This window comes from Salmo trutta, chromosome 4 (assembly GCF_901001165.1).
Source record: "Salmo trutta chromosome 4, fSalTru1.1, whole genome shotgun sequence".
Lineage (NCBI taxonomy): Eukaryota > Metazoa > Chordata > Actinopteri > Salmoniformes > Salmonidae > Salmo > Salmo trutta.
The window spans coordinates 63,471,169-63,493,395 of NC_042960.1; the positions used below are offsets into that span (position 1 = coordinate 63,471,169).

Here is a 22,227-nt window from a genome sequence, read left to right on the forward strand (position 1 = left end):
AAAGTTATTTGTAGGCCAGTTATAAGGAGTCCCAAGCTGTTATGAATGCCTATAGCAAGTCTTTCTAAAGCACTATGGGTGTGTTGTGAGGGTTCGTTAAGGTGTTACTCCGACAGTTGGTACATGGACAGTGTTAGAGGAAGATTCTGAGAGGCTGTCTCTGTACTACAAGGTATTGGCCTAATGCTATTCTTCCCTATCCTCCTCCCCTCCCTCTCTCTGACCCAAGTCGTTGCTGTAGAAAGAGAATGTGATCGCGGTCCCACCTACCTGGTACAACGGTAGTACAATGAGTTAATAATAAGTTATATTTGCTTCCCAGGGCCCTGCAATCCAAACCCATGCAAGAACGACGCCTTCTGCGACGTGACTGGCCAGAAACGCAGAGGGGACGTCTTCAGCGAGTACATCTGCAAGTGCCAGGATGGCTTTGACGGAGTCCACTGCCAGAACAGTAAGAGTCCGCTGCCAGGGCAGTAAGAGCCGCTCAACGTTTACATTCAAATAGAATCTATTGGCCAAGCTGTTGAGTATGGAAGCATATGGTTGAATTTATTAACTTTGCAATGTTATCTATTCTAGGCAGAATGGTGGGTTATCTATATTGATATACAATCCAATTTGAAACCTATCAAACTTTGATTTAAAAAGTGGATTAAAACTGACATGTCAACACACTCAAACTGAACAACACATTGACCACATCATTGTGGTACATTCAACAAGAACTAGTGGATCTCATTGGCCGACCGGGCCAGTCACTTTTCAGTGCATTTTTGCGTTTCAGTTCCACATTTACCTGCTCTGTCGCAGTCTACCATTGAAGAATACACGCATGAAAACTCATGCTATTTGTATTTGAGCAATATGATTGGCCGTTCAAACACCACCACGCTCCTGCAAGTCATAACTTCTGGAGCAGTAGCCTACATGAGTTGATGCCTTCACACAACACACGCGAGCTGTCCGAAGCAAAAAGAAGTGCCCATCAATCTACTATTTTATTTTTCGGGAAAGTGATTTACAAAAGTAAACCTTCAATAGTGAAAAAACTAGCAATATGCTGGCTACTGTTGATAGTCTGCTAAAAGATGGCTACAAAAAGACACCGAGCATTTGTCTTTGTCTTCTCTAGCCTACTGTAGCCATGACGATCTATCTTTTGGAACGTTTGTCTTAAAGGGGCAGCGTCCTATTTTGAGAAATCTTAGCAAGAAACAAATGTATGCAATTAATACAATGTAATTCTAAAGAATAGACTAATGACTTACATTGCTAAATTATATTACACAGCTTTTAATACATATCATAATTACCAAATGTAGCCTATTTAATAGCTGAATATAGAGAGAAAGAATGGCAACCCATAGGGCCTCTGTCCGGACCAGTAGAAATTATGTTCGGGCCTGTAGATTTTTGGCTAACTGGGCCGGTGAGAAACAAAGTTAACATTGGACCATGCCCTGTGTTAGATACAATGAGCTAGAGAGGTTAGGGGTGTGTTGTTCATTGGAATAGATTAGACCTAGAGAAACACAGGAAGCTTAATTCTGAGATTTTTCCACAAGTTGGTGTTTTGACCAATCAGATCAGCTCTTTGCAAATAATTGGGCAAAAGGTCAGACTTGGGATGCCTGTGTAAACACAACATGTAATACAAGACAACGCGGATGCTACGCTACAGGACTGTTTTGTTAGCACAGACTGGAATATGTTCCCGGATTTATCCAATGGCATTGAGGAGTACACCACCTCAGTCATCGGCTTCATCAATAAGTGCATCGACACGACGTCGTCCCCACAGTGACTGTACGTACATTTTCCAACCCGAAGCCATGGACTACAGGCAACATCCACATCGAGCTAAAGGCTAGAGCTGCCACTTTCAAGGAGCGGGAGACTAATCCAGACGCTTATAAGAAATCCCGCTATGCCCTCAGATGAACCATCAAACAAGCAAATCGTCAATACCGGATTAAGTTTGAATCCTACTACACCGGCTCTGACACTCGTCGGATGTGGCAGGGTTTGAAAACTATTACGGACTACAAAAGGAAGACACCCAGATGTGAGCTGCCCAGTGACTCAAGCCTACCAGACGAGCTAAATGCCTTTTTTTTTATGCTCGCTTCGAAGCAAGCAACACTGAAGCATGCACGGGAGCACCAGCTGTTCTGGATGACTGTGATAATGCTGTCAGTAGCAGATGTGAACAAAACCTTTAAACAGGTCAACATTCACAAAGCCGCTGGGCCAGACGGATTACCAGGACATGTACTCAGAGCATGCGCGGACCAACTGGCAACTGTCTTCACTGATATTTTCAACCTCTCCCTGACTGAGTCTGTAATACCTACATGTTTCAAACAGACCACCATAGTCCCTGTGCCCAAGGAAGGGAAGGTAACCTGACTAAATGATTACCGCCCCGTGGCACTCACGTCGGTAGCCATGAAGTGCTTTGAAAGGATGGTCATGGCTCAAGTCTAGGACCAAAAGGCTCCTCAATAGCTTCTACCCCAAGCCGTAAGACTGCTGAACAATTAATAAAATCGCCACCGGACAATTTACGTTGACCCCCCCCCCCCCCTTGTACACTGCTGCTACTCACTGTTAATTATCTATGCATGGTTACTTCACCCCTACCAACATGTACAAATTACCTCAACCTGTACCCCCGCACACTGACACGTTACCGGTGCCTCCTGTGTATAGCCTCGTTATTCTTATTGTGTTACTTTTTATTATTATTTTTATTTTAGTCTACTTGGTAGTTATTTTCTTAACTCTTCTTGAACTGCACTGTTGGTTAAGGGCTTGTAAGTAAGCATTTCACGGTAAAGTCTACACTTGTTGTATTCGGCGCATGTGAAAAAGTTTTGATTTGAAGAAAACCAGTTCTTCTGACATGGCGTTGATACAGAGGCACAGGAGGCTGAGGCAGCACTAAGTGGGTTTTTCAAACCAAGCAGCTGTTGTCCTTACGGAAGCATCTCTCCGCATATGGCAAGGTTCAACTCCCAACTGGCAGCATACGCTTGGCCTCCGAGCAGCCTAAAGCACTGCACATAAGAGACAGGTGGTGACTGTGCTGCTATGTAACAGAAAAATGGAGCAACCAAAAATATGTAAAAAGCTAATTTTAGTTTGGAAGGAATCGTATACATGCACATTCCCAAATGTATGGCTCAAAAAACACATCAAGGTACATTTTGTTTTAAATTATGCATGGTGAACATTATTAGGTCTACAGATTAAAAAGTGGTTGACTATGACAAACACAATGATGCAATGTGTTGATCTATCCATGGTTTGTCGGTAATTAGGGGTTTGTGTGAGAGAATGTGAGTGGCAGGCAGATTTCTGGTTGTTTTTAGGAGGTGCCTCAACCACACAGGATATGGCTAGTCTGAAGTGGACAGGTTAAGCTCTGCGCCCCCATTTCTGTGACTCAAATGCTCTGTTTACAGTAGTTTCTGCTAGCCACACTTGCTCTGTTTACAGTAGTTTCTAGTAGCCACGTGTCTGTACTGGTCCCCCGTGGGAATCGAACCCACAACCCTGGCGCTGCAAGTGCCATGCTCTATCAATTACACGGGGCCTTATGAATGTTCTACAGGTGCCGCAGCCATCCATATTTGTGCCCAAAAGTTTGCCATCAAAATCATGTCGTCAAATTTACTTTAGACAGACGGCAATGTTGTCATTAGCCAGCATAGTTGGCTAACGAAAAGTCAGATTTGAGGGGAGACCATACTAACGTTAGCCAACTATGCTGGCTAATGACAACATTGCCGTCTGTCTAAAGTGTGTGTATACGTATGTATATGTAGTCAACCTGGTGACATCAAAAATAATGCCAAAAGGTTTTCTTGCTTATTATTTATCTCCATTTTATAAATGTCCTTTTATTTCCAAGCCACTGTAATGCACTTTTTATGGAATCTTCATCAGCGCACATTTGACAAAGCATTGAGTAGAATGTTCCATGGGCATTGTGACATAACGTGCAACCCATGAAATAGTCCCCTTCAGGCAGGGAATGGACTTTTTCCTCTTGTTCTCGGTTTGGACCCATGTGCTTTTCTCCTACGTGTTCAGTCCTTCTGCTAGCTGATGCTACCCGTGGGGCAGAGGGACACGCACAGAGAGGACTGGCGTTGTCAGCACTATTTAACCCTTTTATCTGCGGTCGTCGTCCACAGCAGTGTGTCACAGAAACTAGAAACAGTCCGATCATGTCAACAACCCCCTCCCTCCCCACACCAAAGTCAATCTTCTGTGGTACTGCCTACTGGGCAATATGCAGTTCAATCTGTCAGTTCTGATTTCTTCTTCGTTTTTCAGCCAGGGACACTTATATTCATGCTCCTAAATGTTCATGCCCCTATTTATGCCATAAATAATTTTAATATGACTTTAAAAGTTCACGGCAATGCTTATCCATGTGCACCACAAAAGAGTACTTAACCAAGCTCTGACTCCTTAGTGCATTACCTACCTCCCAGAAAAGACAAGCTGAAGCGCTAGCTAGCTTTTTATGCTAATTAAATAATGTTTTTGTGAGGACTGTAAAGATCATTCATTTGGTTGCAGGTGTATGTGAGGTTCCTTGGGCTGGTCTTTCTCTGCCTCAACTTCTCATTTAGAACTTCTGATGCCTGTTATTAAAAAAAAAAAAAAAAAAAAAAAAATTCAATACATTTTGTATTGCTCAGTAATTTAGTGTGTGTATTGGAGGGAGGGTGTTTTGTGTGTGCGAGAGAGGGCGTGTGTGTGTGGGCAGTGAGTGAGGCGCATCCTCGGCAGCTCCTGCAGGCTGTAGTCAGTGTGTGGTGGGAGCAAGGCGACCGAGGCTCTGTGAAGGTAACTCTTCGAAAGCAGCCAACTCGGATGCGTACAGTAGTAGCAAAATCTTCCCTGCTGTTAAACAGGTTGACATACACACACACACATTCACACTTGAATTCTAAAACACACTGGCATACACAAACATGGCAAACCCATTATACACGCAAACCGGACTCTCTCATGCTCATCCAGCCAATGGAAAGTGGTCACGAACGCAGCACTCCCAAGACGTCAGCTGCCCTGTTGCCGGGGTAAAGAGGGAAGTGGAGGCAGAAAAGTGAATGAAGTCTGCCTTGACAATGTCACAGCCTCTGCTCAGGTCTGACGCCAGCACTTCTACCGGTCGTGTGAAATTGGCCTGAAAGCTTCAATGGGGAGGCAGTGACCAATACTGAAAGCCGTGTCTGATGCTGTTTACTCACTTTATCAGCACCTAAATCAGATCAGACGACTGCAGCTGAGACTGAAGTGTTCTCGGAGCTTAGATGTTAAACTGGTGATCGCCTCTGATTTTATTCTGTGTTGGTTATTTTGAGTTGTTTGTCAACAGATTATTGTGTGGGTCGGTAATTAGGGGTTTGGATTTGTGTGTGAGAATATGTGTGAGAGTGAGTGGCAGGCATATTTCTGGTTGTTTTAGGAGGTGCCTCAACCACACACGGTATGTGGCTAGTCTAAAGTGGACAGATTAAGCTCTGCACCCCCCTGGGGAAGTGTGTGATTGTGTGCATCCATTTCTGTTTATGTGGGTGTTTGCATTTTTGTGACTCAAATGCTTTGTTTACAGTAGTTTCTGCTAGCCACACTGCTCTGTTTCTGGTAGCCTTTAAGCAGGGGAGGCCATTTTCCTAAATTGGTCATAGAAAGGAATTTGCTCACACCAGGTCAGTTGCACTAAGCATCGACACAATTACTTTTCAGTTGCTTTAATGTTATTGTAGCGCTCTGTCACACGGTGTTGTCTATGGTCAGACCACCTACAATACTACGGTCATATAATTACTTCTGTAACCCTGAATTATAGGATCTCTGTGACCTACAATATACTGTCAAATCTCAATGTTTAATTGTAGGACATTTTTAAAACGCTCAGTCATAACACAACACATGGCCCCACACCACGGTCTGGCAAGGTCTGGAACCAGGGCTATTCTAGGACTTGAGGTCTTCTGTCAGTTCCCAAAAGGCTTTCACAAAGCAAATTACAACTTCATATACTTTAATTTAGCGGTTGTGTGGCTAGACTTGGCTGTGCATACTACCAGCGGGGCACCCCCTAGCTGTGCCCCCATGCCAGGAACTTTTCGGACCTGGATTTATTGGGATTGGATAAAGCACTGTCCCTGTCATTTGTTTTGGTAAACAGCTAAGGGATGGTGCTGGAGAATTGAGCACACTCAGTTGATCTGAGCTCATGAGGAATTTATAAGTTTGATTCTTGAAGAAAATATGGCTTATATATCATGAATTTTAAGTCACAAAATGGATGTACAAATCCCAGATTTCCCCTTTAAATACAGGTGGATGGCACTGCCAGTTTAACTCGTTATCAGCGGGCATAGGATCACATAAGCAAGCCATGACTCAGGGGCCTAGTGCATAAAAGCAGGTTTTCTGTTGAGTCCGAGGACAATACCTGCACTGTACACCTTATCCCGCTAACGCTGGCGGCCTGGTACTGCCTACTGGCTTTGATGCTTAGGCTGTGTTGTCACATGCTGGCCTGGATCTGCGCTGATCTCAGCTCTGCCAGCTGGCCTGGCTCCTGCACTGATCTCAGCTCTGCCAGCTGGCCTGGCTCCTGCACTGATCTCAGCTCTGCCAGCTGGCCTGGCTCCTGCACTGATCTCAGCTCTGCCAGCTGGCCTGGCTCCTGCACTGATCTCAGCTCTGCCAGCTGAGATCAGTATTGGTTTTCGCTTTGTGCACAGACAAAGCCTGTGTATTGATGTTCATTACAAGGTGTGTGTGTGTGTGTGTGTGTGATGGTGCTAAGTCTGATAGGACTTAACATCAAAGGAATAGACCTACACAACCCTAAAGGAATAGACCTCATGACACTAAAGGAATAGACCTCCATGACACTAAAGGAATAGACCTGTGCTCCTCCATGACACTAAAGGAATAGACCTCGTAACACTAAAGGAATAGACCTCGTAACACTAAAGGAATAGACCTCGTAACACTAAAGGAATAGACCTCGTAACACTAAAGGAATAGACCTGTGCTCCTCCATGACACTAAAGGAATAGACCTCCATGACACTAAAGGAATAGACCTCCATGACACTAAAGGAATAGACCTCCATGACACTAAAGGAATAGACCTGTGCTCCTCCATGACACTAAAGGAATAGACCTGTCACCCTATCATTTTCAAATCAAACAATACATTTCACTGGTAAAAAGTTTCACTACATAACAACAAAATGAGAATAAACTGGGTCAATTTAAGATTGCATAGGTCTACTCTCAATACAGGTGAATGCGTAGGTCTACTCTCAATACAGGTGAATGCGTATTCAATAGGGGAGTGTGTGTGTGTGTGTGTGTGTGTGTGTGTGTGTGTGTATTTGTTGTATTACTGAGCTTGTTTTGGCTAGTTTGAGAAATGAGAATGCATGCTGATCTATGGCTTTCTCAGTCCATAAGCATGCAGGAAGCTATGTGGCTAAACCTATTGCCAACCTTTTTATTTAAGCATTTTAAAGCACTTCCTACTTTCCCTATTACGACAATCATCTAATCTGACTATCAACTGTCAATTTCTGGACACGATTGCTGCTGGTCAGATCAGCGCTCCAGTAAATGGCTAATGTTACTCCACAAGTCAGATGGCTCGTTGATGGAAAAATGGTGCATGTTCAAAATGATAACTAGCTAACTACGTTGGCTATTTTAGCTCCTATCTAATATCTTAGCACTGTGTTTATCTAGCCAGCTAGCTAGTATAGGAGCTAATGTAGCGAGCTCGCTAACACCACAGATGAAAGGGTTAGTTATTGTAATCTTTGCTCCAGTTTCTGCTTTTCTGCCTGCGGCCATTGAACCCTTTCCTGTTCACCGGATGTGCTCTCTCCCTCTAACTCCCTCTTTACCTGACATGACCCTCCTGCATGACAATGCCATCAGCCATACTGCTCGTTCTGTGCGTGATTTCCTGCAAGAAAGGAATGTCAGTGTTCTGCCATGGCCAGCGACGAGCCCGGATCTCAATCCCATTGAGCATGTCTGGGACCTGTTGGATTGGAGGGTGAGGGCTAGGGCCGTTCCCCCCAGAAATGTCCGGGAACTTGCAGGTGCCTTGGTGGAAGAGTGGGGTAACATCTCACAGCAAGAACTGGCAAATCTGGTGCAGTCCATGAGGAGGAGATGCACTGCAGTACTTAATGCAGCTGATGGCCACACCAGATACTGACTGTTACCTTTGAATTTGCGCCCCCCCCCCTTTGTTCAGGGACACATTATTCCATTTCTGTTAGTCACATGTCTGTGGAACTTGTTCAGTTTGTCTCAGTTGTTGAATCTTATGTTGATACAAATATTTACACATGTTGTGTTTGCTGAAAATAAACGCAGTTGCCAGTGAGAGGACGTTTCTTTCTTTTTGCTGAGTTTATAAGCAAACCAAGCATGACAGTTGCGTACTTTTTCCACCACTGTACTTAAATGCATCTTAAACCAGATACTTTTACTCAAGTAGTATTTTACTGGGTAGCTTTCACTGTTACTGGAGTCATTTTCTATTAAGATATCGAGACTTTTACTGAAGTATGACAACTTTTTTTCACCCTTGGTTATCAGTAACTGTATTTATTATGGATCCCCACACTTCCTGGGGTCTGGCAAAATTGAGGCTGTGTGTGTGTGTGTGTGTGTGCCTCACTCGTGGGTGACTGCCTGCCTGCCTGGCTGGCACAGAATCACACATCACACTCTTCACTGACGGCTACTAGTGAGATTTGTCTCATATTCTACACCGATGGTAAACGTGTTGTGTCTATTCCCCTATGGGAAATAGGGTGCTATGTAGTGCACTACTTTTGACCAGAGTCCTATGGGGAATAGGGTGCTATGTAGTGCACTACTTTTGATCAGAGCCCATGGGGAATATGCTACCATTTCGGGGACACACACACACACTGTCAATCTAGAGCTGTGTTCAAAGGAACTTTAATCAAATCTTGCAGGCGAGAGATTAAAAGTGTGTATTCTCATTCCATTCTTCTGAATACACGCTGTCCTCCTAGGGTGCTGCCGTTGCCAAGCATCCTCTCTAAAACATACACTTCCGGTTGTATACTGTTGGAAAGTGCGCCATCTAGGGGTATTTCAGGGAGTTGCAGAGAATTGGACCAATCAACTGCTCATCTGAGCCAATTCGGCCGTTGTTCAGATAGGTCTTTGCTGTTATTAGATTTATCAGGTTTAGAACAGATTTTTTTTTTCTTCCATCTAACGACTGCATCTCAGTGCTAGAGGCGTCACTACAGACCCTGGTTCGATTCCAGGCTGTATCAAAACCGGCCATGATTGGGAGTCCCATAGGGTGGCGCACAATTGGCCCAGCGTCGTCCGGTTTAGGGTTTGGTAGGCCGTCATTGTCAATAAGAATTTGTTCTCAACTGACTTGCCGAGTTAAATAAATATATTTTAGATTCAGGAAAAGCGTATGTTGGAATAGGAGTATTTAGTCTGTCCGTATAATCTTACTCATACTTTATTCTGTTCTGTACATATGGAATGTCAGTGACTGATGGTGATCATGATGTCTCTCTCCAGATGTGAATGACTGTGCCAACCAGCCGTGCCAAAACGGTGGCTCCTGTAGGGACCTGAATGGAGACTTCAACTGCCGCTGTCCGTCCCCATACGTGGGCAAGCACTGCCAACTGCGTGAGTCCCATTTCTTTCTCTCACACACACACACACACACACACACACACACACACACACTGGCTCTCTATTAGCTGTAATCTGCCATGTTATTTTTAAGTGCAATAAAATGCATTAGCCTGAATGTGATTAAGTACGTTACATTAATGGAATAATGTAATTTGGGGGACCGTCCAAAGCTGGCCCAGGTTTTTTTTATTAAGTTAAATTGATGTTCTTAAGGAAAAGAGTTGGTATGCTTTTAGATAGATGGTGAATATTTTTGTCTGTGAGCCTGAATCATGGCTGTGTAAGACAGCGGTAGGAGCTGCTGTAGTTCAGTCAGTGGACAACACATGGGTTGGAAGCCGTCTCCCAGATTTTATGGGGCGTGTATGTGTCCATACTGTATGAAATAATAAACCAGACTATCTTAACCCCATGTTACCTTTTAGTTTCTCTTTCTATTGCATCTGAGTGCATCTGTCTTGTCTGTATGTGTGTTTTTCTGACGTCTGTCTGTCTGTCTGTCCCTCAGGTTGTATCTCTCTGTTGGGAATGGAGGGCGGAGGCATTGCCGAGTCTCAGATCTCGGCCTCGTCGGTGCGCTACGGATTCCTGGGCCTGCAGCGCTGGGGGTCTGAGCTGGCACGCCTCAACAACAAGGGCCTGGTTAACGCCTGGACCTCAGCCTCCTATGACAGGAGCCCCTGGATAGAGGTCAGTACGGTACAACAGTCAGGCTCCAATACCACTGTCTGGATCGTGTTCTTTAAGCAGAAAAACTGAAGAAATCTGACTGAAACCAAGAGACTACCTGGTGTTGTCTCATGAGAGGCTTTTTCTCTGCTTTGCAAATCGAGATAATAATCTGGTGCAGTTCCTAATGAACATACCCTGCTAGACTAGATCAGGGTCATCTCGCTTATCTACTGATCTAGTCTAGCAGGGTATCTCCCTTATCTACTGATCTAGTCTAGCAGGGTAGCTCCCTTATCTACTGATCTAGTCTAGCAGGGTATCTCCATAGTAAAGTATCTCTCGCTTATCTACTGCTCTAGTCTAGCAGGGTATCTACTGATCTAGTCTAGCAGGGCAAGGGAGAGACTTTATGGAGGATAGGTCCAACATCATTATGGGGAATAGGTCAAAGCAATATATTGTGGCTGCCTACAAGGGAATAACTTTCACAGGTCTTTTTTTTTTCTCTTCTTCTTCATATCAGTGCAGATAAGACTGGGACATAATTCAATTCTGACAATGTAAAAGGTGTTTTATTCTCTGAGACTCATTGCATTGATGAATGTTTTTGGCGTTGACTTAGTCACATTTCTGGCCCTTTTTACCCAGATTGCACGCTGTCGTTCCCCTCCGTGTGCAGGGAAAGTTTCATGACTTTCTAGGATCAGTCATTCGAAACATTATCTTTGTTAATAATGTTGACTAGTATATGGTAGCACATCTGACAGTAAACCATGTTGACTAGTATATGGTAGCACATCTGACAGTAAACCATGTTGACTAGTATATGGTAGCACATCTGACAGTAAACCATGTTGACTAGTATATGGCAGCACATCTGACAGTAAACCATGTTGACTAGTATATGGCAGCACATCTGACAGTAAACCATGTTGACTAGTATATGGCAGCACATCTGACAGTAAACCATGTTGACTAGTATATGGCAGCACATCTGACTGTAAACCATGTTGACTAGTACAGTTGAAGTGGGAAGTTAACATACACCTTAGCCAAATACATTTAAACTCAGTTTTTCACAATTCCTGACATTTAATCCTAGCAAAAATTCCCTGTCTTAGGTCAGTTAGGATCACCACTTTATTTTAAGAATGTGAAATGTCAGAATAATAGCAGAGAGAATGATTTATTTCAGCTTTTATTTCTTTCATCACATTCCCAGTGGGTCAGAAGTTTATATACACTCAATTAGTATTTGGTAGCATTGGCTTTAAATTGTTTAACGGGTGAAACGTGTCGGGTAGCCTTCCACAAGCTTCCCACAATAAGTTGGGTGAATATTGGCCCATTTCTCCTGACAGAGCTGGTGTAACTGAGTCTGGTTTGTAGGCCTCCATGCTCACACACGCTTTTTCAGTTTTACCCACAGGTTTTCTATAGGATTGAGGTCAGGGCTTTGTGATGGCCACTCCAGTACCTTGACTTTGTTGTCCTTAAGCCATTTTGCCACAACTTTGGAGGTATGCCTGGGGTCATTGTCCATTTGGAAGACCCATTTGCGACCAAGCTTTAACTTCCTGACTGATGTCTTGAGATGTTGCGTCTATATATGCACATATTTTCCTGCCTCATGATGCCATCTATTTTGTGAAGTGTACCAGTCCTTCCTGCAGCAAAGCACCCCCACAACATGATGCTGCCTCCCCCGTGCTTCATGGTTGGGATGCTGTTCTTCGGCTTGCAAGCCTCCCCCTTTTTCCTCCAAACATAACGATGGTCATTATGGCCAAACAGTTCTATTTTTGTTTAATCAGACCAGAGGACATTTCTCCATGTGCAGTTGCAAACCGTAGTCTGGTTTTTTTATGGCGGTTTTGGAGCAGTGGCTTCTTCCTTGCTGAGCGGCCTTTCAGGTTATGACGATATAGGACTTGCTTTACTGTGGATATAGATACTTTTGTACCTGTTTCTTCCAGCATCTTCACAAGGTCTTTTGCTGCTGTTCTAGGATTGATTTTCACTTTTTGCACCAAAGTACATTCATCTCTAGGAGACAGAACGCGCCTCCTTCCTGAGCGGTATGACGGCTAAGTGGTCCCATGGTGTTTATACTTGCGTACTATTGTTTGTACAGATGAATGTGGTACCTTCAGGCGTTTGGAAATTGCTCCCAAGGATGAACCAGACTTGTGGAGGTCTACAACTTTTTTTTGTGAGGTATTGGCTGATTTCTTTTGATTTTCCCATGATGTCAAGCAAAGAGGCACTGAGTTTGAAGGTAGGCCTTGAAATACAGCCACAGGTTCACCTCCAATTGACTCAAATGATGTCAATTAGCCTGTCAGAAGCTTCTAAAGCCATGATGTCATTTTCTGGAATTTCCCAAGCTGTTTAAAGAAACAGTCAACTTAGTGTATGTAAACTTCTGACCCACTGGAATTGTGATACAGTGAATTATAAGTGAAATAATCTGTCTGTAAACTTTTGTTGGAAAAATTACTTGTCATGCACAAAGTAGATGTCCTAACCGACTTGCCAAAACTATAGTTTGTTAACAAGAAATTTGTGGAGTGGTTGAAAAACAAGTTTTAATGACTCCAACTTAAGTGTATGTAAACTTCCGACTTCAACTGTATATAGTGATCTGACAGTGAAACATGTTGACTAGTATATAGTGATCTGACAGTGAACCATGTTGACTAGTATATAGTGATCTGACAGTGAACCATGTTGACTAGTGTATATAGTGATCTGACAGTGAACCATGTTGACTAGTATATAGTGATCTGACAGTGAACCATGTTGACTAGTGTGTATATAGTGATCTGACAGTGAACCATGTTGACTAGTGTGTGTGTGTATATAGTGATCTGACAGTGAACCATGTTGACTAGTGTGTGTGTATATAGTGATCTGACAGTGAACCATGTTGACTAGTATATAGTGATCTGACAGTGAACCATGTTGACTAGTATATAGTGATTTGACAGTGAACCATGTTGACTAGTATATAGTGATCTGACAGTGAACCATGTGTGTTTGTCCCTTGTGCAGATTAACATGCAGAGGAAGATGCGTTTCACGGGCATCGTGACGCAGGGCGCCAGCCGCATGGGGTCAGCAGAGTTCATCAAGGCCTTTAAAGTGGCGTCCAGTCTGGACGGGAGAACCTACACTATGTACCGCCTGGACAGACAGACAAAGGACACTGTGAGTGAAAACACACACTCACATCTTCTGATGTGTACACACACACACTATGGCAGATTTCTGCATTTGCACGTTCTACATTTAGTGCATGTTTTGAGTGTTCTATTTAGGGTCTAGAGCAGGGGTCTTGAACTCTGACCCTACGAGGTCCGGAGCCTCCTGGGTTTCTGTTCTGCCTGATTATTAATTTCACCCACCTGGTGTCCCAGGTCTAAGTCAGTCCCTGATTAGAGGGGGAACAGTGAAAATACGTAGTGGAACTGGCTTCGACATCCATGATTTGAGTTTGATGGGAGTAGGTTATACATTCTATTCAGGAAATGGGGTGCCATTTCCCTGGATATGAATGAAAGGCATAGATTTGTTTGGGTTGGTGAACTCTGCCTTTTACAGTGTCACGCCGGGGCCACCCGTATGAAAAATGTATGCACGCATGACTAAGTCACGCGAGATCAAATATCATATTCTTCATTTCTTTTACTTCTCCAGGTGTTTGTGGGGAACGTGGACAACGACAGCACCAAGACCAACCTGTTTGACCCTCCAATCATCAGCCAGTACTTCCGCATCATCCCCGTGGTCTGTCGCAAGGCCTGCACCCTGCGCATTGAGCTGGTGGGCTGTGAGCTCAATGGTAAACACAGAGACGTGCATGCTTACTTACACACAGACGCACGCGCACACACACACTCTCAGACGCATGCGGACACCGATAACAATGTCAACAAACTCAAACTGAATGGGGTTTGGTTTCAGTGTGTCGGATGGTTCTATGGTACAGATGGTTTTGAGTTTTACCAGAAGGTTTTTGGTTGACGGCTGACTGAAATGATACTGTGGGAAATAAGTCTGATCCAGTCTGACTCAGTACCTGTCCAGATACTGATACATACTGCCCAGTTTGCATGAGTTCTGTCTGGTTGAAAAACTAAAATCATCTAAAAAGTGATTTATCAACAACATATGGACATTTTTACAGTGGAAACATTGGCAATGACATCTATCGTGTAAATACATCAGTTTTTTTGGGGGGGGGGGGATTGTAACCAAGTCATCACAACCTTGTATCTGCGCTAGTAGAACTAGCAAGATATTTTGGACTGCCTTTATGTCCTCTGCTGCATTTATCCTGATGCCATGGGTCGTCTGGCTTGGTTGTATCCTGATGCCATGGGTTATCTGGCTTGGTTGTATCATGATGCCATGGGTCGTCTGGCTTGGTTGTATCCTGATGCCATGGGTCGTCTGGCTTGGTTGTATCCTGATGCCATGGGTCGTCTGGCTTGGTTGTATCCTGATGGCTTGGTTGTATCCTGATGGCTTGGTTGTATCCTGATGGCTTGGTTGTATCCTGATGGCTTGGTTGTATCCTGATGGCTTGGTTGTATCCTGATGCCATGGGTCGTCTGGCTTGGTTTAATTTACTGAGGGGGGGAAAAAGTGTTGGTTTTAAGTGGTCAGAAATGTCCATCTTTGACTCTGTCAAAGCATGCTATGCAGTTTCTTCTTGGTTATGTTTCCACGTGTACCTCGTACTACACTCACCACCACACACATGCACGCTACAAACAACATCCTGCAACACACACTGACGAAGTGTACGACTCACTGTCTCAGTCCAACGAACCTACATGCTCCACTAGTTGGCTGCCGTATGTTGTCTCTCTACTCTACTCTAGCATTTTCCAAACTCTGTCCTGGGGATTCCAAGGTGTGCACATTTCTTTCCCCCCCCTAGCACGACACAGCTAAATCAAATAACCAACTCGTCATCAAGCTTTGATTATTTGAAACGGCTGTGTATTTCTAGGGCCAAAAACCAAAAGGTGCACCGCTTAGGGTCACCAGGACCGAGTTCAGGAAACCCTTCATCAAAGTCATAACATGGGCTGTACAAAGTTCGGCCAACTCGGTTTGAAAATGTAGCATTTTAAATGACCGCCAAAAAGCTCCCTAGACAATTTTATTCTATCATCAGAGAGCCAATGAGGAGGATAAGTTGGGCAAACTCTGTGTCCCGTTTGGCTATGTGCTCTCACTACTCCGTCCACCTCACCACAACTCTGGTCGTTACTGGCTGTCGTCATCCATGTGCTTTCAGTGTGCTGTTCACCGGCTGGCTGGCTTGGGCCTTTCCTGTCCGTCTCTTGTCTATCATACTTCTCTCTCTCTCGCTCTCTCTTTCCCTCCCGTTGCTTGTCGGTCTCACTTCACAGTGTATTCAAACACGGCAGGTTGCTCCGAGCCCCTGGGCATGAAGTCGCGCCTGCTCGCCGACCGGCAGATCTCGGCCTCCAGCGTCTACCGCACCTGGGGCATTGAGGCATTCGCCTGGCAGCCACACTACGCTCGGCTGGACAAGCAGGGCAAGACCAACGCCTGGACGGCGGACACCACCAAACGCTCTGAGTGGCTGCAGGTAACTGCAGGGGGTTCAGAGGGGATTTTGGGAAGTGATGTGGGTGGTGTGGTCACTTAGTGGGCAGCAGATATCCTAGAGGTTATAGCATTGGGCCAGTTTGCTGGTTCGAATACCCGAGCCAACAATGTGAAACATCTGTCGTTGAGCCCCTTGAGCAAGGCACTTAACCCTTATTTACTCCAGAGGTGTCGTACTCCTGTGTGTCACCCTGTAAAACAACACATTTCACTGCACTTATCTGGTGTGTGTGACAATAACACTTATATTTCTATTTTGGGGGGGAGGGGGGGGCTATAGTTCAGGGTGATTTGTGTTGGTGAGAGAGAATCTTCCCAAACTTTCCCTGTTTACTTTAACAACAAATTACTGACAATTTTTGAATTTGATTTATCTAGGTTAGCCCTTCGTAAACATTCTCTCTCACTGTTTACCAACAAATTACTGACAATTAGTTTTGAACTTGATTTCTCTAGGTTAGCCCAAGATGCTTATTTTTCATGGTGGAAGTGTGGTGGGTAGACCTGGATTCCTGCTTGTTCTCACACGTTCTCCTTCTGTAACAGGTAGACCTGGATTCCTGCTTGTTCTCACACGTTCTCCTTCTGTAACAGGTAGACCTGGATTCCTGCTTGTTCTCACACGTTCTCCTTCTGTAACAGGTAGACCTGGATTCCTGCTTGTTCTCACACGTTCTCCTTCTGTAACAGGTAGACCTGGATTCCTGCTTGTTCTCACACGTTCTCCTTCTGTAACAGGTAGACCTGGATTCCTGCTTGTTCTCACACGTTCTCCTTCTGTAACAGGTAGACCTGGATTCCTGCTTGTTCTCACACGTTCTCCTTCTGTAACAGGTAGACCTGGATTCCTGCTTGTTCTCACACGTTCTCCTTCTGTAACAGGTAGACCTGGATTCCTGCTTGTTCTTACACGTTCTCCTTCTGTAACAGGTAGACCTGGATTCCTGCTTGTTCTCACACGTTCTGCTTCTGTAACAGGTAGACCTGGATTCCTGCTTGTTCTCACACGTTCTGCTTCTGTAACAGGTAGACCTGGAGTCCTGCTTGTTCTCCTTCTGTGACAGGTAGACCTGGAGTCCTGCTTGTTCTCCTTCTGTGACAGGTAGACCTGGAGTCCTGCTTGTTCTCCTTCTGTGACAGGTAGACCTGGAGTCCTGCTTGTTCTCCTTCTGTGACAGGTAGACCTGGAGTCCTGCTTGTTCTCCTTCTGTGACAGGTAGACCTGGAGTCCTGCTTGTTCTCCTTCTGTGACAGGTAGACCTGGAGTCCTGCTTGTTCTCCTTCTGTAACAGGTAGACCTGGAGTCCTGCTTGTTCTCCTTCTGTAACAGGTAGACCTGGAGTCCTGCTTGTTCTCACACGTTCTCCTTCTGTAACAGGTAGACCTGGAGTCCCCTAAGAAAATCACAGGTATCGTCACCCAGGGGGCCAAGGACTTTGGGGCGGTCCAGTTTGTCTCTGCCTTCAAGGTGTCCTACAGTGACGATGGGCAGTTCTGGAGCACAGTCAAGGATGATGTCACCAGCACAGACAAGGTCAGTTTTTTTGCATCTTGACATCCAAAGAAGTGAGCCCAACATGAATTTACCCAATGTGTGGCTGTGTAGGAATATGGACCAATTAAAGTACTTCTTGGTTTTGTTGTTGATATTCACACAATAAACAGAACCTCAAACAACAGTTGCCGTGAGATACAGACACTTCAACATATGTCATAGATTTAATGATGTTCTATAGATTCTGTGATGGATGTTCAGTCTAGCTAGCTAACTAACTAAGTAGCTAGCTAAGTAGCTAATTAACTAACTCCCATCTGTCTCTGTGCGTGTAATTCGACTCTCCAACCTCCAGATCTTCCCCGGCAACAGCGATAACAACGTCCACAAGAAGAACCTGTTCGAGCCGCCGTTTTATGCCCGATTCGTCCGCGTCCTGCCGTGGGCGTGGCACGGGCGCATCACCTTGCGAATGGAGCTGCTGGGCTGCGACGAGTAGCCCCGCCCAAGCCCCCCCCACCCCTCTTCCTTTTTCCCAAAACCTCCTGAGCCGCACCTGCACTGCCTTGCTCAGATCTGTAGAGGGCAGCAAAACACCACGCCACCAACACAACCCTGCCCCGACTGAGGAGGTACAAAACCACCTAATGGTTACTGCTAGAATTGGGTAATCTGATCCTAGATCTGTGCTTAAGGTCAACTTGTACCATCGAGCACACCGACTACTGCTGTGTCAGCCGGAACTGCATGGACTCTGAAACTGTCCTTCCTAGATCGGGCCTTTGTTGTGTTCAGAGTTTCAGAGTAGGAGTGCTGATCTTATTCATTATTATGATTTAGCACTGCTACTGTATACGGGCCGAAGGCTGAACCTGAAACCCATTGACGATGTACAATAATAGCTCATTTAGCTGAGATGTTTTTCCCAATAGAGGGTTTTCACCTGACCGTCCTGAAGTGAGTAGTAGCATTATCCAACACACTCGTGTGTAGTGTTAGCTTCCAAGCTGTGACTCTGCAGTGCTTTGGAAGATGTTTTTGCACAACTTTTTTGTTGTTTGTGTTTGCTTAATGAAGACTTAATGTAACCATAGACTTGATGCGAATTGTTTTTATTTTTTTTAAAGAAATGTATACCAAATGTATTTTGCTTTGTTGCCATGTGTATAGTCTTAGTTAACTAGTCCTAAATGCATTATGGTTCATTATTATTCACGTTTTTACTAAATTAACATTTTCATGTAAGTATACTGAACAAAAATATAAACGCAACGTGCAACAATTTCTAAGATTTTAATGAGGAAATCACTCATCTATGGATTTCACATGTCTGGCAGTACAGATATTTTATCTGTTGGTCACAGATACCTTAAACATAAAATGGGCCTCAGCATCTCGTCACGGTATTTTTTGTGCATTCAAATTGCCATCGATAAAATGAAATTGTGTTCGTTCTCCGTAGCTTATGCCTGCCCATACCGTAACCCCACCTCTACCATGGGGCACTCTGTTCACAATGTTGACATCAGTAAACCGCTCGCCCACACGACGCCATACACATGGTCTGCGGTTGTGAGGCCGGTTGGATGTACTGGCAAACTCTATAAAATTATGTTGGAGGCGGCTTATGGTAGATCATTTAAATGTTAATTTATCTGGCAACACCTCTGGTGGGCATTCCTGCATGCAGCTTGCCAATTGCACGCTCCCTCAGAACTTGAGACATCCGTGGCATTGTGTTGTGTGACAAAACTGCATATTTTAGAGGGGCCTTTTATTGTCCCCAGCACAAGGTCCACATGTGTAAGGATCATGCTGTTTAATCAGCTTCTTGATATGCCACTCCTGTCAGGTGGATGGATTATCACTAACGGGGATGTAAAGACATTTGTGCTCAAAATGTTAAAGAAATAAGCTTTTTAAGCGTATGGAAAATTTCTGGGATCTGTTATTTCAGTTCATGAAACATGGGACCAACACTTTACATGTTGCCTTTTATATTTTTGTTCAGCGTAGTAGCAGACATAACATTTAGAAAGCATAGACTCTTGTTCTGTAATCTTGTGACATTCCAAAACCCCAAAGTCGTTGAATTGTATTTTAGTTGATTATTTTTTGCCAAAGAGAATCTAAAAGTGCAGAAATACTACCTTACAGTATGTGGTGTTATAATACACCACGTACTTTAGTTATAACTCAATGTACTTTGATTGTGATGTCTGTCCTATAAGAATTGTTTTATCACAACTCGCAGTGCATAATCAATGTAATGCATTTATTACTAATTGAGAAATATTATAAAGTAAAAAAAAAAAAAAAAAAAAAAGAAAATATTGAGTTAGCAAGTTCATGACGCTGCCGAATGTCTTTCTCAGGTCAAGGCAGATCCATTCTAGCCTGATCCCAGATCTGTTTGTGCTGTCTTGCTAAACACAACCATAAGAGTTGTCAAGACAGCACAACTGATCTGGGACAAGGTAAATCTATTCATTTTGTATGTGCTACTGATGTCGTTATAACACTCCATGATACACAGCTCCACTCAATACCACTCAGCCATGTTTTCATTTTTATTTTTTTTATTTTATGATATTGTTTTTTTTTTTTTGTATTATATTTTTTAAGGCACTTTCAGAGTCAGTTTGATTATTCTTTGCTGAGGTGTGGAAAATTGTGAAACCCAAAGTTTTCTACATTGAAGAAATACAGTATACATATTGACCCTACATGTAGATTGAGTGTTGAAAAACAAAGATTTGTAATACTAGGCATCTGTCGTTTCACTGCATAGGAGAACGTTATATATGGCTTCCATAAGTTATCAGGAAGCAATATAGATTTCTCTGTAGATTTCTGACCAGCAATAGCAGCCAAAAACCGCATGTCCATCAGTTTTATTTCTGAGCTGGTTATCCTACCTAGTGTAAATACTTGTTGTTATAAATTGTTCCTAGAAGATGGAATGTTTTGCAGCAGACTAATCAAATGCCATCCATTTCTCACGAGGGCCAAAATGATGCGTAGAAATCGAAGGCTGTGGCCACGCTGATAAGATAGAAAATGAAAAAATGTCATTAAAACAGATTTATACGGTTGCGCTGAACGTATGACATGACCGGCATATTGCTACTAGGTCATAGCTAACATTGTAAAGATCCCTCTTAAATTATGGGCTTGTGCAATAAGTTATTAGTTTTGATATGAATGAATCTGAATCAAACACAAACAGCTGGAAACATGTGGGCGATAGATATACACGCGGACAGCGACGCATTTTCAAGGCTATGGATGGATGGTAGTGTTAAACACTGTCCAAATATTTATGATCTTTTGCAGACTGTTTCAAAACAGTTATCTGATGTCTGCATGCATTGTATTGACTATGATTTCTCAGTTCCAACAGAGAAGTTTTGATTTATATTGTTTTTTCTGTACACTTTAAAAAGAAAATAATCGTTCTTCAGACTAGTTATTTCCGGTTCTTTCATTCCACAATGTCCTGGTTTTATGAGTCATGAAAAAATTGATGTGTTTCTATGCAATATTATTAGTTACACATACTTTACATCTTACAGTATTCTGACTGGATCTGATTCATTTTGTTCATGTTTGTGTTAAGAGAATTCCCTTATGTTTGGCCTTTTGTAACTCTCAAGACATAAATAATAAAGGACTTAAATGCAGATAGCTTGTATATCATACAGTAAATGAACTGGTTTAAATGTCAGACTTTCTCCATTTCACCTGTATTGGGTTAAAGGTGCAATCTGGGATATTTGCTGCTATTTTTGGTCAATCCTCATGGGTAGAAACACAAATCCCATTTTGTAGATTTAACCCTACAGTAACCTGAATCCATTAGACCTGAATCCATTTCAGACATTTTCATTTCAAAAGGAGAAGATTAAAAGGGCTGAAATCTTTGGGTCAATCTGCCTGTTTAGCATTTTTTTTTACGCCCTGAAGGCTAATCTCTCCCTCCTATATGACGGCGTTATCTAAGTCATTACCCACAGCACCTTTCAAAAACCTTCCAATGTTGTCCTCTGTAGAATCCTTTAGTCTGGATGGACACACATTGACTATAATACAGTGAGATTCACACCACTATCCCCATCCAGGATAGTTTCATGGCAATATCACAGCTGTGATTCCATAAACGCCTCTTATTCCAAGATGCTCAAATTGTAGCATTTATTGTCCTGTTTAACCTTTTTAATTAAAAAAAAATGACTTATTTTATAAGGGATATTTTTGATTGGTTGCTTTAAATGTAACACAATTGGTAACTACACGGTACCAAATGGTATGTAATGGCGCTTGTTTAAATGAACCCCAAAGAAATGAGTAATTATTAGGTAATTAACATGTAATTACCATTCACCCAACTAACTGGAGTAAATACAGGGTAAATGAAACACTGTGGTGGTTGTGGAGTCCGTTTTCAGCTGTGTTGAGAGAAGGTCTAATGACTTCTCTCTTGGCCTCCAGCCCTCCACCACACCTCTTCTAAACTTGTGATTCACGTCTTCCTCGCCTTAATTGTGCCTATGGCTGTCTCTGTGTTTACAGCCCGGACTACAAAGTGATATCACATGGATGGAGCCACCAGATAAAGGAAGACTGTGGGTGTGGTGTTTTGATCTTGTCTAAAAG

General features: G+C 43.4%; 1 protein-coding gene across 3 annotated transcripts in view; it reads left to right on the forward strand.

Moving 5' to 3' along the window:
• LOC115192846 (EGF-like repeat and discoidin I-like domain-containing protein 3) overlaps positions 1–18,855 on the forward strand; it is a 35,436-nt gene extending 16,581 nt beyond the window's left edge. For 2 of the 3 annotated variants that reach the window (XM_029751740.1, XM_029751738.1), the window contains 8 exons: positions 323–454; positions 9,633–9,746; positions 10,264–10,445; positions 13,482–13,637; positions 14,127–14,271; positions 15,854–16,056; positions 17,455–17,610; positions 17,927–18,855. In XM_029751740.1, coding sequence (XP_029607600.1) covers positions 323–454; positions 9,633–9,746; positions 10,264–10,445; positions 13,482–13,637; positions 14,127–14,271; positions 15,854–16,056; positions 17,455–17,610; positions 17,927–18,070 — 1,232 coding nt within the window. In that variant the 3' untranslated portion in view covers positions 18,071–18,855. The remainder of the gene's footprint in view (positions 1–322; positions 455–9,632; positions 9,747–10,263; positions 10,446–13,481; positions 13,638–14,126; positions 14,272–15,853; positions 16,057–17,454; positions 17,611–17,926) is intronic. The other variant, XM_029751739.1, reaches the window with a different exon arrangement.
• The last annotated feature ends 3,372 nt before the right edge of the window (positions 18,856–22,227 follow it).